General features: G+C 41.0%; 1 protein-coding gene across 7 annotated transcripts; it reads right to left on the minus strand.

The window, feature by feature from the left end:
* Positions 1-852: 852 nt before the first annotated feature.
* On the minus strand, positions 853-14,595 carry LOC116060041. Of its 7 annotated transcripts, XM_031313400.2 has the most exons (15): positions 14,094-14,594; positions 13,436-13,810; positions 11,671-11,709; positions 11,566-11,613; positions 9,274-9,465; positions 8,592-8,957; positions 7,052-7,405; positions 6,577-6,963; positions 5,982-6,184; positions 5,371-5,478; positions 4,494-4,577; positions 3,542-3,652; positions 3,127-3,250; positions 2,050-2,292; positions 853-1,836 (listed from the first exon to the last, which is right to left on the minus strand). In XM_031313400.2, exons 1-15 carry the CDS (start codon positions 14,497-14,499, stop codon positions 1,064-1,066), a joined length of 3,813 nt encoding a protein of 1,270 aa, XP_031169260.1. In that variant the 5' UTR covers positions 14,500-14,594; the 3' UTR covers positions 853-1,063. The 7 variants fall into 7 exon arrangements, with proteins under 7 accessions (XP_031169260.1, XP_031169259.1, XP_031169263.1 ...); XM_031313399.2 differs by having other exon boundaries at positions 11,566-11,709; XM_031313403.2 differs by lacking the exon at positions 13,436-13,810 and having other exon boundaries at positions 14,094-14,593.
* Positions 14,596-15,274: the final 679 nt, after the last annotated feature.

The raw sequence follows: 15,274 nt of genomic DNA on the forward strand, positions 1-15,274 counted from the left end.
CTGTGACCACTATACTGTATAATTGGTAGTTGATGTATTTTACACACCCTGCATTACTTGTGCTTAATGTCTGGTGTGATCTTGCCAATTGCCCTTCAGCATCTTTGCCCTTTCTACATTTCAAAGAAGCAGCAACCTTTAAAAAGGAGCACTCCAGTTATTTAGCATTGCATTTTAATTAACTTGGGGGACTCACAAGCATAGGCGTCGATTTCGGTGGGGACGGTGGGTACGCGTACCTATCAGATTTCGTCATGAGTCATTTTGTACCCACCACTTTTTTTTCACATCATTCTTGAGTGACAGATGCCAACAAATCCACAAAAATCTCTATCCCCACAGGGCAGACACAGCCGTTCTGCTGCTGTGCTGGCTACACGCTTCTCTGTTCACAACCCTGCAAAAACTTTTAAGCTTAAGGCTTTCTTCTTCATAAAACGTGTTGGACATCACATTTTTGTATACATTTTTATTCATATACATTAATAAGCTACAGGAGAGCGTCTTTCAAAACCTGCGCGAAAGAGAAATAAAAATGAATGCGTCATTGTACCCAGCACTTCTGAAAATGCACTTCCAAATGAGTCTCTGTCCCCAGCACATTTCAAACCAATCTGACGCCCATGCTCACAAGAAACATAATAAAACATTTTTTTTTAAAAAGTATTCAAAATCTGTGTAGTTTGGCTAAAACAACAAAACACTAGCTCCTACAATCCCCACAATGCAACTGGATAGCAACAACTTTTGGGTCTCACACAAACCCTTAATGCGTATGCACTAAGTGCCATGTTTTTGGAATGCCTTTGCATAGTTTTCAGAAAATAATGGTCCTTAAGGCCGTCCATTGAGGGAGGTACCATATTCTTACACAGTAAATGTAAATTTAAATTGATTCCTTGAGCCTTGCTGATACATAAGCAGGGTCAATACTGGCTTACAGATGATATGGGAATATCTAAAACAAATCAGACTGCTTGGCCAAACTGAAAGTTACACTGTTTAAACCAGAATGACATACAAATATTTTACAACTGTTGTATAAAAACACCAGCTACTACTTTTAATTGTGTGTCTGAACATGCATATTAAAAGTGTCTTCATGCCTGAAGATTTTACCGCACTTTAAACACTGGAAAGACTTGTTGTTTGAGTGGATCATCATGTGCCTTTTCCGCATTCTCGAAGTCTTAAAGGATTTCGGACAAACTGAACACCTATAAGGACGCTCTCCTGTATGACGGCGCATATGAACCGTCAATAGGCATTTTGCTGTGAAACCCTTCCCGCAGTCTTTGCACGTGTACGGGCGCTCGCCCGTGTGAGACCTCATGTGTAGCTTTAACTCCCCAGAGGTGAGAAAAGCTTTCCCACATTCTGTACACAGAAAGTTCTTTTCCCCTCTGTGCATCCGCATGTGTCTCATCATGTGCTGGATTGAAGTCTTCCCACAAATGGGACATTTATAGCGCCGGTCTCCTGTGTGTATGCGAACGTGAAAATCAAGGCCACTTGAAGTTCTGAAGCCCCGGCCACAGTGCGAACACAAATATGGCGTCTCGCCCGTGTGAATCCGGCGGTGCACATTCAGAGACGCCCTCGAGGAGTATGTCTTCTCACACTTGTCGCAGTGTAAGGGCATTGTCTCAGGAGTGCATGTTTCAGTGTCTACTTTCTGAAGGCCATTGGCTGTCCTAGGTTCTTTAGACTGCAGTCGGCTGGGTTCCTGACTCAGATGTGCCTTTCTGATGTGCTGCAGAAGACCTGACACTTGGCTGTCAGAGTAGGGACACAAAGAGCAGGTGTGCAGTCCTAAAGGCGTATGATTGTTTAAATCTGAAAGAGACAGATGATGACATTTGGTTTAAGGGCTGCAAAAACAGATATTTATTGGAATGACTTGAATGAGTGTTTTATGTTTTCCAAGTACCAAGTCCCTCAATTTCTTTCAATCTGTGAAATCAATCCTTGAAATATCACTACAGTTATTTAAACAAATTAACAAAGTCATATGAATATTGGCATTCAGTAGGGAAGCTATGATTTTACTTGAGCAGTTTACTGCCGTTAGGTCATCGCTTGGTTCTTCTTTTAACTTCAGGACTTCATCTCCTTTGCTACGGTCCTCCAGAGCCAGTTCGTCATCACTTTGGTTTTCCTCGCTATAATCAGACTGTCCATCATCTGTGTCGCCTGTAGACGATGCCTGTTGCTCTGAAGCGAGTTGCCTCGAGTTTGGTTCGTGAGGAAGAGACAGCCTCGGCAAAAACATATTCTGAGTTTGAGAGTAGCCTGTGAGGAGAGATTAAAAAAAAAAAAAAAACATTAAATCGGAGGTAGTTCCAAACACACATCATATGTTAAGGTGTACATTCAATGCTAAGAGTCAACACACCCTACTAAATATGGATCTTCCAATTTCACAGGGTATTTGAAAACTTTAGTACAAATGTACTGGTATTCAAGTCTCGTACTACTCAGTGAATATTGAGGAGGATATTTCTGTGCATATTAGCTATGATTACCATGCTGTAGCTAAAGAATACAGCTATAGCAAAACTAACCAAACCACCAGCACCATACAACTTAATGGGCGTACCTTATTTTTGGGTGCCAGCAAAGCACTGTTGTTCATGGTAGAATCCAGTGTTTTTCAGGCCATGATCAACACTTGGTGCCTTGAAAGTTTAATCAATTTATATCAACATTCCATCATTGTGATATCACAAACTCGTAAGTGGATGTGTGTTATAATTAGATTTGTGACATATGCTCATGGGGTTTTTTTTTTGGTTTTTTTAATGGAAAGAACCCATGGATGATAAGTCATTTATCTTGTTCACTATTCTTTTGCTCAGCACGCCATTAAAATGCATCGGCATGTGGCCGGGTTAGCTCAGTTGGTAGAACAGGCGCACATATATAGAGGTGTATGCCTCGACGCAGAAGATCCAGGGTTCGAGTCTGTCCTGGACGATTTTCCTGCATGTCTTCCCCCTCTCTCTCCCCTTTCATATCTAGCTGCCCTTTCCATTAAAGGCTGAAATGGCCAAAAAAAAAAAAATCACCAATCACCAGCTGAGTTTATTTTGCTTTTGTTCTTCAACACTCTAAAAGATGACTTACGTTTGTTTGTGCTTCCTGACTGATGCTGGTGGAAGTGCAGTAGCGCCTTCAGCTGCTCTGGTTCCAAAACCAGCTGTCCACATTCTTCCATGACAGAGGGGGCAGCGCTGAGCCACTCAGCAGTCTGTAATGTGTATGCAAAACACACAATAAATGTGCTGGACAGGCAACAAAAAGTCCATCATCAATCTTTTCCTGACTCAATATTTAGTATTTTGCTTAGTAACAGTTACTTTGACCAAAGCCTGTTGTGTGATCAAATCTTACATTTATGTATTCAGCATATTCTCAGATAAAAAATGATAAATTTTAACACTGGCTTAGAAATGAAATGATTTTGATCAAAAAGTGTTATATACTGGAGAACCCAGATTTAAACAAAGGCACTTTGTTATTAGCAAAAAATGAACAGTACCTGTTTAATATCTGGTACAGGCAAAAGATTATCCAGTTTTGAGATGAATTTCCATACTAATGTCTGCAATGTGGCCTCATATTGCTGGCCATAGTGGATGTGGAAGACCTCCTGGGAAAAAAAAGGTCAAAAATTGGTCACACACACACACACAGAGCTGGTTTTAGTCTTCTTGTGTACATTATGTCGTACAAATGTTTAAGGTAGGACTTACTATCTCTATCTTAATACAGGGTTTCTGCAGGTTTCACCAAATTAAATTTAAGCTGCTGGGTGGGTCTCGCCAAGGCAGTGTGGAGGTAGTGCTGGGGCTGGCTGTTTGAGACCCTATACAGCAGTTAGAGCTTTCTCACTTTTTGCCTGAGACTCCAGCGCCCGTACACCCAACGTTCCCAGTTTAATTGCTTTCTTGCATAAGAAGCGCTAGGCTTCAAATACATTGTAAGCAACTGGCTTTAACCAAGCCCTTAATTCATAAAGCTGAAGAATAAAGTCCGTTTTATGTCTGTGGTACAATCCGAAAGAGACTCGCACCAATAACACGGAAGCTGACTGGCTGCAATATAAGTTGCATGTTGGTCTCATTTGTAGTCACAATACAGCGAATTATATTTGGACTAGCGAGAGAAAGAACTACAACACCATGGAACCAAAAAGAAAAAAAAAAAAACATTCTAAAGCTCTGCGGGAGCATTTCAATGAGCATTAGAGTGTTACATGGACATAGGAAAATAAAGACCTGTTTACACTTATTTAAGACCTAGAACACAATATAATTGGACATTTTAAAAGGCCTAAAATCTTGATTTTGAAATTTCAGACTTTTTTTTAGACTTTTAAAAGACCCTGCGGAAAGCCTGTAATACTGACTTGCAAAAGTGTTAATACATTGATGAATCACATGTCGCTATAGCCAACTTTATTTATGGTAACAGTGTTAAGAATGTCTTACCTTGAAAAACATATTTCTCTTCTCCGTGTCCTCGAGCAGGGTATGAACAACGTCCACAAAGTTTGACTTAGAATTTTCCAATTCCTGTTAAGTGCCGTCAAAAGCAAACCAAGAAAACAATAATTACGTTGATTTCCAAAGAATGACTCGGGGTCTTTAATCATTGCCTCGGGCAAAGTGAGGTGGAGATCCATGGAGGATGACCTCAATGACCTCTCACAGGACAACAAGGGTTAAAAGGAGGAATGTTACTTAATTTGGACTTTGAAGAGTCAGCCTTTGACCATAAAAAGTTCAGCAACCTTTCCTTTCTGTGTCTTACAGCGACTACAGAGGAGCTTGTCCCACCACGTGACAACAACAGAGCAGCTCAGTGTCTATCACACACAGCTAAAGCTTTGGTGCTGAAGGCGACAAGTGGAGTGTAATAACATGGATTTAAATTAACTTCAGATCAGTGACCTTTGTAATAATATAACCTGTTTAAAGTTATAGTGCGTAGTTTCTGAGGAATTCTATTTAATGGCAACAACACTGTTGTGGCATCCACATGACAACGCTCCACGCAGTTGCTAACACACAGGATTAAAAAAAACTGATGGGACTCTTCAGAAGAGGTCATTATCTTCACTCAAGCGGCTTAATTAGCTTTGTATGAACTCATTTGGTAATGGCTTGAATGTAACGGACGTCCATTAATATGAAATAGTTGCGCACTACAGCTTTAACACTCACTTTTTAATTATGTGTCCCTCTTTGTAAGATATGTTTTCCAAAATGAATGAAAAGCTGACATGAAAGTGGTGCTGATACTGCAGATTCTACTTAGAATCAACAGCTCTATGCTGTTTTCAGTTCAGTATTACAACACACCTACCTCCTGATCACAAGTGGAGCCCGTTGTGAGGTTTTGAATGACCGTCAGGTGGGGCTGGATATACAGGAGGTTAGCTGTGCTCTCACTGCGACACAAATCCAACACCATCTGAAACAGACACCGTAACAGAGGGATTCTCAAAGTGGGGATCGTGGCACACTGCCAGAGGGTCCGTGAACCGTTTTCAGATTCATTCATTTAAGTTATCATGATGTTACAATTTGTTGTTGTATCTACAGACACGTCATAGTTCAAACGAATATATTTTAATTATTAAATCAATAATATTAATAGATTACTTTATCTAGCAAATGTATTTACTTTTAAACAATGTAGCCTACTTATTCAACATGTCACACACACACAAAAATCTTGCAACATAATTGTATATGAATATGCTGCTGTACGTGCTCAGTAACTTCATTTTAGTTGTCTCACTTTTGTTTTAAAATCAAATTTAAGGTGGTACTGTTGTTTGTCTAATAATACCTGTAACCTCAATGTTGCAAAATGTCACAGTAATATTCTAAATAGTCTGCCGAACATCAACACATTTCTTATTTTGTTTTGAATGTAAATCAAATACACTTCAGATGTTTGAGGTGGCTTACCCTTGCCCTTAGTCTGAGCAGGAGTTGCACTCTCTCTCTGGGCGTCAGCAACTCTGGAGCCAGCTCTGTCACCAACCTCACCAGCTCCTCCACCTTTCCATAATGTAGGACATTACAACACTGGATCACTCGCCAGGCAAAGGCACACATCAGACGCAGGGTTGGAACCAGGAGACACAGCGAGGAGACGGACAGGCGGCAACCTAAAAATGGGATAGGAAAGCATGAAATGACACAGTTTAAAATTACAGAGCAAACATAACTTGCAAATATATGGATTTTGACAAATTCCAAACTCAGTTCAGAGTAATTATTACAATTGTAAATGTATGGGGTAAATTCACAACTGCAATAAATGCAACAGTCCCTGTTTTGCAACTGTTTGCCAATTCCCAGAATAAGTCTGTAAAAAAAGGCCAAATCAGAGGAACAAAAACAAAAAAAGATCCCATATAGCACCACACATTTACAGAAAAGCTGGGAAATCCTGTTGGGCATGCCTTGAGTAAAATGTCTCAAGTTTACTACAGTAGTTAGTGTCACACGCTGTAAGTTGTGAGCCACAGTAAAGTACAAAAACAACTGCTTATTTTACCTAAGTCTTCTACTGTTTCAGAAAGGTCTTGCTGTGATGTCTGTAGAAATGTAGGGGCTGAATCCATGACTTCAGCTTCTTGTTCAATCTCAGACACTGGTTTACAACGACCAAGGACTTTATCCATGATGGCAAACCATCTGCTTTTCGGCTTTTTAGATTCCTTCTGTTCCTTAGTCTTTCTGTACTTTCGTTTCAGCAATTTTATTTTGGACCTGCACTGGCTGGTGGTTTTATCAAAGCCCTGAGTGGCAAGCTCGGAGCTCAGCTGAGCGAACACTCTCTCGTTTCTCGGAGTTGATCTAAGCTGCTCCTGGATGCTCTCCTCTGCCCATCGGGTGAGCAGCACTTTTATTTCATCTGATGTCCAAACAGCCCGCGACATATCTGTTGAAAGCATTGCAACCTAGTTAATACAGTGACAGCGCTCAAAGATGCCGATAAAAGTTTTGCCATGGGGTTTTAAATAACATACCATTCACATGCTCGACTTCTGGTGAATTAGGTTGTGTCAGCGCAGCAGAGGAATCCACCTCTGTAGAAGTCTCTCCACCAGGGCCAAGGACGCCATCCAAAATAGCAAACCAGTCGTTTCGTACGTCCCTGTATGGTTCCAATTCCTTGATTCTCCTGTACTCCTCCTTAAGGTTATTCACTTTAAGACGGCACTGATGTGGCGTCTTGTTGAACCCCACAAACGTGAGTTCACTGCTGAGGTATACAAAGACCTTGTTGTTTGTTGCTGTGTTGAGAAGCTGTTTCTGAATGTTTGGTTGTGCCCAGAGGGTCATCAGAACTTGGACTTCATCAGGCAACCACTGGGTGTCATCTGTGAAAGTACAAAAAAAACAAAATAGAACAAAAAGGAATGCAAATTAAAATATATATATATATATATATAATTTTTTTTTTTTCCTTGGCTGACCACTGCGTCTACGATCCTCAACGTTGCCCGTTTCTTTGTGCTTTTTCAAAAGAGCTTGAACGGCACATCTTGAAACACCAGTCTGCTTTGAAATATTTGTCTGGGAGAGACCTTGCTGATGCAGTATAACTACCTATATACTATAATTGGTGGATCATACACTTGACTACAATCCTACAAAATCCCTGACTTTTTGCAAGTACCTATAAGAATTGATGCTGGTTTGAAGGCAAAGGGTAGTAACACCAAATATTGATGTGACTCTATGATCCTGTCCTGTCCTATTGATGGTAGCCCGCCTTGATAATCCTGCATAGGGGCCCGGTGTTGGCATTGTCATTGGCTTGTTGATCTTTACATTGTTTAGTTAATTTCCTATCCTGGCCTGGGACACACATTCATACGGTTTAATAAAGTACTTATTGGACTTTAACTTATCATTGCACTTACAATAACGAGTGTAGCTGTCCTCAATTTAGGTCATCGTGTCGTCTCATCTGCGTTTTTTCATGCATCCACCGTGTGCGTTTGTGTGTGTGTGTGTGCGTGCGTGTGTTTGTGTGTGATTGTGTGTGCGCGTCAGTCGCGGGGGAAACGGAGCAGCCCCGCCCGCTGCAGAGAGCCGACAATTTGAAACAGCAGCCGCTGACTTTAGAGTGAAAAAACGTTACAGCGTACATTTATGTTAAAATGTATACAGGTTGGCAGGACGGTCTGAAATGTTTTGCACGGTCTTTCGCTGTACGTTTTGTTTGTAATGTGAGATGTTCGAGTCACATACACGTGTATATATATATATACACGTGTATATATATATATATATACGTGTATATATATATATATATACGTGTATATATATATATATATACGTGTATATATATATATATATATACGTGTATATATATATATATATATATATATATATATATATATATATATATATATATATATATATATATATATATATATATATATATATATATATATATCTTGAAATTACATGAATTATTTTTTTTTAAAGAAAAACAGAAAATCTTCAGATGATTGCAACTTCTAACCAGCATTTGGCTGGTTTCTAGTTTTTACTTACCATCCGTATCTACATCCAGGGCAGACTGTGACTGACTGAGCAGTGAGGGCTCTGCGGTTTCTGACCATCTTGCTGCTGCAGCCGTGGAACTGAGGATGTCATCCATGATGGCAAACCATACACTTCTACGGCTGCTGTTGTGCTGACTGCTTTTGATTCTCTTGTACTCCTGCTTCAGTTTTTTGATTTTCTCCCTGCACTTCTGTGGTGACTTGTTGAATCCAAGTGACGCTAGTTTAGTACTGAGGCTAGTGTAAACTTTATTATTCCTCATGTTGAGGAGAAGCTCTTCTTGAACAGCGGGATTTCCCCAAAGTGTCAACAGTGCTTGGACCTCTTCACTTGACCAGAAGTGCAAGGGCCTATCTGTGAAAGCAATAGATCATAATTCATCAAGTCATGACAGTAGCTAAGCTTAGTACATTTTTTGAAAATGGTGTATATAAACTGGATTCACAATTAAGAGGATGTTGTACAACCACTTTAGTACACTTAGTCTTCACAACATTTAGCCTCTAAACAATTAACCAAATGTGTCATGTAACAATGTGGTATAAATGTGTTTTTCAATTTGGCAACATAAAAAAAGATTATTTTTCATTTGACGGATTTAGCTACCTTATATAAATGATATTAATCTATCATCTTGTATTTACATTCCTTTAGCTTGGTGACTACTTGCCTTTGTCGGACATTTCCAGTGCAGAGAGAGTCACTGTTGTACTCTTACACGGGATGCCAACATCTTCTACTTGCATGGAGTAGGAACCTGGGTCTTGTGAGTCCTCTGTGGGGCAAGGTGTTTGGGCTGGTGGAGGGCAGGGGATGAAGGTGATGTTGTAGCTTACAGGAATGTTAGTCGTAGTGGTGGAATCTGCAGGAGAAAAATAACTCTTAATTAATCTGTAGAATCTCCAGAATTCCGGCCTATTGGAACAACTAGGCTACAGGACCTATGTTTAAAATAGCCATAATAACCTATGTTTAAACAGCAATAAAACTCAAGCCCTATTTACGCTATTTTTAATTATAGTAAAATGTAATTATATCATTCTGCTCTCTTGTTTCAAAGTAAAAGATATAAACAGATTGCCATTGTAGAGCGAAACGGATCGTTTTAGGAAGTGATTCAGTTCAGTTTGTTCTCCCAAAAGATGCGTTCCTTTGAACGAATCATTCGCAAAACGACAACACTAAGGTAAAGGCGTACCGCACTGGACCTGTGGAAATGGGTTATTGGATCAACTGGAAAATGCATGTAATGTCACAAATCTGAAAACAGGCCAAACTGAGATATGTGGTTCTCACAGGAAAGCGAGGCTACAAAACATACATACAGTACTCTTATATAATATGATACATTGCTGTGGATTAAATCACCCAACAGGATAAAAAAGTTAAAATTAGCACAACCTCATCTACAGCAGTACATTGCAACATACATATAATGCAGCAGTAATATTAATCCAGAAACATCATACTGTATAAAATAGTAAAAAGGAACTACTGAGTACTTTTACTTTAACTACATTCTGCTGATAATACATATGTACTTTTACGTAAGTGATGTTTTCATGTGTTGTAGTACTCTGTGTGGTATTAGTACTCTTTTAAAAAGGTCCTATGACATGCTGCTTTTTGGATGCTTTTATATAGGCCTTAGTGGTCCCCTAATACTGTATCTGAAGTCTCTTTTATATAGACCTTAGTGGTCCCCTAATACTGTATCTGAAGTCTCTTTCCCGAAATTCAGCCTTGGTGCAGAATTACAGCCACTAGAGCCAGTCCCACAATGAGCTTTCCTCAGGATGTGCCATTTCTGTGTCTGTAGCTTTAAATGCTATTGAGGAGGAGAGAGGGGGGGGGCAAGGTGGAGGGTGGGGGTGTGGCCTTGACCAACTGCCATGCTTCTCTTATTTTCAATCCATGATGTCTCTCCATAGACTGTATATAAGAATGGACCAACAGATCCCGTTGCTCTGGACGGAGACCAGTGAAGGCCTTTAGAAGCACTTTTCCGGTGAGCGCTGAGCATTACTGCGCAGCCTCCAACTGAGAGAGACGACGTAAATGTGACGTGAGCAACGTGTCTGAAAGTTGTAAGTCTTCTGGTAGCTGTGCCAAGAGAAATCTCAATCATTCCGAATCTTGCAGAGACGGAGAGCGTAGGTATATGTAAGGAGATAACGTGGACACAGGCTAATTATTGCTAACTAAAATGCTAGTTAACATTAGTAATTACACTTAAACAGCTAATGTAAGTCCAAACTGCCTGCGAGCTTCTCCTGTACTATACGGTAATTCCTCTACTATGCGACAGTAAGTCGCGTGGTTATGACACAATCGTTAGCCTATTTTTACAAAAACGTCTGCTACGTGAGGTACAAGGTAATGGAGCCTTTTATACATTGTCGTGTTTCTTTAGAAATAAACAATGGACAAATAAAGTCTTTAAACGCTTCAGATGTAAAGTTATTCGCTGTCAAAGTGACGCCAAAATGAATGGCAGTCAATGGAATGCTAACGTCGGGTGATCGCTTTGTAGCATCAAAATTGCGCCATAGGAGATTCGAGCTCTGGAGCGAAGCTTACCCCCTTGTGTCTCTCTCTCTTTCTCGTGGGTGGGCCAAATTTTCTGGACAGGCAAAGCAGAGAAAGGGGAGGTAACCTTCCTCCTTATGATGTCATAAGGAGGAGATTCCAGATCGGCCCATCTGAGCTTTCATTTTCTCAACAACAGAGCAGGATACCCAGGGCTTGGTTTACATCTATCGCCATTTCTAGCCACTGGGAGACCATAGGCAGGCTAGGGGAACTCATATTAATGTTAAAAAACCTCATAAAGTGAAATTTTCATGCCATGGGACCTTTAAAAAGGATCTGAATACTTCATCCACCACTGATTGGGGGGTCTGATTAATTCATTATGGATTAAAACCAAGCATTTTGCCATGGCGAAATTTTTATTTCTTACCCATTACTAGACGCTGCGGCGTCATGTTGCTGCTGGAGGTTGTCGGTGCCGGAGAATTAGGCGTGTCCAAACTAACATCACCGGAGGAAGAGGTGGTTGAATCCTTACAACCAGCGCTTGTGTCGTTTCTTGTAGACGTGGAATCTTTAACAGAAATGGTACACAAACCAAGTGTTAACTACACCAACTGTTACAACACTAAATTAAATAACAAATACAGAAAACAAAACGTAAACATCCCGCAATAGGTCACTAGTTAGCTTCCTAGCAGTGGCACCCGCTAGCTTGTGTGTAACGGTAGCTAACGTTAGAAAACAGTAACATATTTTACACAGGTTTGCACAGTACGTTAAATATGCTTGGCTTAAAGTTATGTGCTTTCCCTAAAAAAAGTACAATGCTAGAGTAACGTTACAAACAAAACAAACAACAAAACTGTTTTATGGTTCTGCGGATGCGCCACGCAGAGCTTTCACCTCATACGTAGCCTACGTAAGTGGCCTGTCGAGCCAGTGTCGTGCCAAGGTACTTATCCCCACCAAGATTTGTATCCCCTGGCCGCGGGCGCATGCGTGCACTCAGAGCGGAGTTTAACTGCTGCACTTTGAATTCACCTCTTAAATGGAACAAATAGCGACATGGAAGACTTGACAGGGTTTTCCATAGTAACAAGGGTCTCATTTATCTACATAAACGTTCATTTGTCTGTTACATTAAGGCAACGTGTAAATTGTTTAATGCGTTGTTTATTATTGTGGATTAATCGACAGTGTTTAAATGCACCTTAGCCACATAGGCCGACTGATAGGCCTATCTATGCGAGTCATGCAGGTTTATGAACAATATTTTTTCCTCATCTTTACTAACTGTCCCTCTCTGCCCTCTAATGTGATTTCTGTTTTACTTTAATTTAATACGGCTTTTCAATTAACCGCTTTGTTCACCTGTCTACCATTTAAGTTACAGAGGGGATACACAACATATCAGGCCGTTTTTTCACCTGATATAATGTGTATCCCCTCCCCTAACATGCAAGGGTCTGTCCTGTCATCATGTGTGTTATTTTCAGTGTTTACCAGGTCACAATAAACAACAGGAGATAATATGGTGATGTCTGCTGTTTTCTAGCAAAAGTTACAGGGGGGATACACATTATATCAGGCTGTTTTTCACCTGATATAATGTGTATCCCCTCCCCTAACATGCAAAGGGTCTGTCCTGTCATCACATGTGTTATTTTCTGACTTTACCAGGTCACAATAAACAACATGAAATAATGATGTCTGCTGTTTTCTAGCAAAAGTTACATAGGGGATACATATTATATCAGGCTGTTCTTCACCTGATATAATGTGTATCCCCTCCCTAACATGCAAAGGGTCGGTCCTTTCCTCATGTGTGTTATTTTCAGTGTTTACCAGGTCACAGTGAACAACCTGAAATAATATGGAGATGTCTGCTCTTTTCTAGCAAAAGTTAAATATCAGGCCGTTTTTCACCTAATTTACAGAGGGGATACACAAAATATAATGGCCCGATATAATGTGTATCCCCTATGTAACTTTTGCTAGAAAACAGCAGACATCTCCATATTATCTCAGGTTGTTTATTGTGACCTGGTAAACTCAGAAAATAACACACATGATGACAGGACAGACCCTTTGCATGTTAGGGGAGGGGATACACATTATATCAGGTGAAAAACGGCCTGATATAATGTGTATCCCATCTCTTTTGCTAGAAAAGAGCAGACATCTCCATATTATCTCAGGCACGTCAGGCTACTGCCTAGGTTTGTCTCTTCACGTACCTACGTGCGTAGCAACGGCGTAGATTTTACGCAGAAGTATAGAACAGCCTTTGGGCCTACCGTGCGCCTGCACCATGGACTCCAGCAAAGCCGTGGCCGAGTCGATGCCCCCCTCTCTTCCAATGCTCGCCTGCCTGTGGCCGTAGATGGCGTCCATCATGTCGAACCATCTCCAGCTTTTCCTATTTACACCCCTCTGACTGTTGAGGTCCCTGATTCTCCTGTAGTCGCTCCTGAGCTTTTTACTTTTTATCCTGCATTGCTCGTACGTGCGATGGAAGCCGTGGGCAGCCATGCGCCGAGAAACGAGCTGAAAAACCGTTTTATTCCTCGCTGCTCCATCCAGCTCTCGCTGTATTTCCTCTTCACCCATGATGCTGAGGAACGTCTGCACCTCGTTAACCGTCCACGGAACGGTGTGGCGCGCCCACATTTCAGACAACAAGCAAAACAAGCTGAAAGCATAAACAGGCTCGATGGTCTCCGTCGCAATCGATAGGATATTTAAAAATGGCGGTTTGCATTTTGTCGCGCAAGAGTGACGATTATGTTGTCCAACAGTTATGTTGACTACAGCATCTGGGACTACAGTGTTTCTAGCGCCACTTGTGCTCAAGCCACCTATAATTAGCCTATATTATTCTGCGCCTCTTTTACATTTCACAACCTATAAGGCACACTTTCTTTACATTCTGCTTAGTATAAAATTAGTACCAACCTTGAAGAATCTCATCCGACGGTGGAGTGTTCTCGGAGCCGACGATCGTCTGCAAGAACCCGGTGGCAGAGTCCTTCGTGGCGGCGTTGCCAGAGTATGGTGGACGGTGGCCAAGAATACCGTCCAGTGTGGCGTACCACTTGCTCGTTTTGCGATTTGCACCGCTCTGGTTGTTGTGGTCCTTTATCTTCTTGTAGTCTTGTTTCAGCTTCTTCACCTTCTCTCTGCACTGCTTGACCGTGTGGTAAATCCCCATTTGCGCTAGCTCACTGGAGATTTTCCCGAAGATTTTAATGTTTTTTGTGGATCCTCCCAGGTTCCTCTGCACCTCCTCGGTGGCGTACAAGACCAGCAGCGCCTTCACCTCCGCATCAGTCCACTTTTCAGAGTTCAGCATTCCGTCCATTCTCGTAGTACTTCACGTAAATAAGTAATTATTTAAGTAGTCAGTTTTGCTAAAACAGACGGCATGACTTCTACAGATGGCGCGCTGTGGGGGCGTGACTTATAAGTTGGACCAATCAACGTAGACCTAGGTCGGAAAAGGGAAAAGACCCTGCCATGGTATTTTTGCAGTTCCTAGAACCCATTTTTTTCTCGTGTTCCGACTGGACTAATTTGGGGATTATTAAATTCCTCTCTGACCGCAGTTCCTGTAACTCTTTCAGCTCCTACTTCAGGGCAGGGTCTTTCCCTTTTCCGCATCTTTTTAATATTAGCCGAACTGGTAGGAGGGGTAATGGAGTTCAGAATGTCTGAATGCCAGTGTAGACCTTATGTGATGATAACACAACAATTTCACAAGAATGTCAACAGGTGTGATTAGATGGCTGTGTGAACACAAGACATTTTGTTATTATAACACAGCCATCTAACCACCACAATATTTTGTTATGATACCACAGCCATTCAACCTGCTGCTGCTCTTTTTTTAATCAAGCAGGTAGGCCTACCTTCATGTGTGCATGTACAAATAACTGTAGTAACCCACTTTTCTCTTAAATATGTTATTTATACCAAAGTAAAACACAACACAGAACACTTTAGAGTGCAAAGATAAACTTATGACCCGTTTACCAAAGTAGAAGGTATGCTAATCAGTGAGGTTAACCTGACTGATTGCCTGACTGATTAAACATAAACCCCTATTTAGGTTTATTTAATGCTCATGATGAGTAGTT

Source organism: Sander lucioperca, chromosome 20 (genome assembly GCF_008315115.2).
Source record: "Sander lucioperca isolate FBNREF2018 chromosome 20, SLUC_FBN_1.2, whole genome shotgun sequence".
Taxonomy (NCBI): Eukaryota; Metazoa; Chordata; class Actinopteri; order Perciformes; family Percidae; genus Sander; species Sander lucioperca.

Excerpts from the sequence above, each read along its gene's own strand:
- LOC116060041 (XM_031313399.2), bottom strand. The coding sequence starts at position 14,499 with ATGGACGGAATGCTGAACTCTGAAAAGTGGACTGATGCGGAGGTGAAG. Across the intron at positions 6,964-7,051 it reads AGAAGTCGAGCATGTGAATG|ATATGTCGCGGGCTGTTTGG; the intron begins GTATGTTATTTA and ends TGCTTTCAACAG. Across the intron at positions 6,185-6,576 it reads TGAAACAGTAGAAGACTTAG|GTTGCCGCCTGTCCGTCTCC; the intron begins GTAAAATAAGCA and ends TCCCATTTTTAG.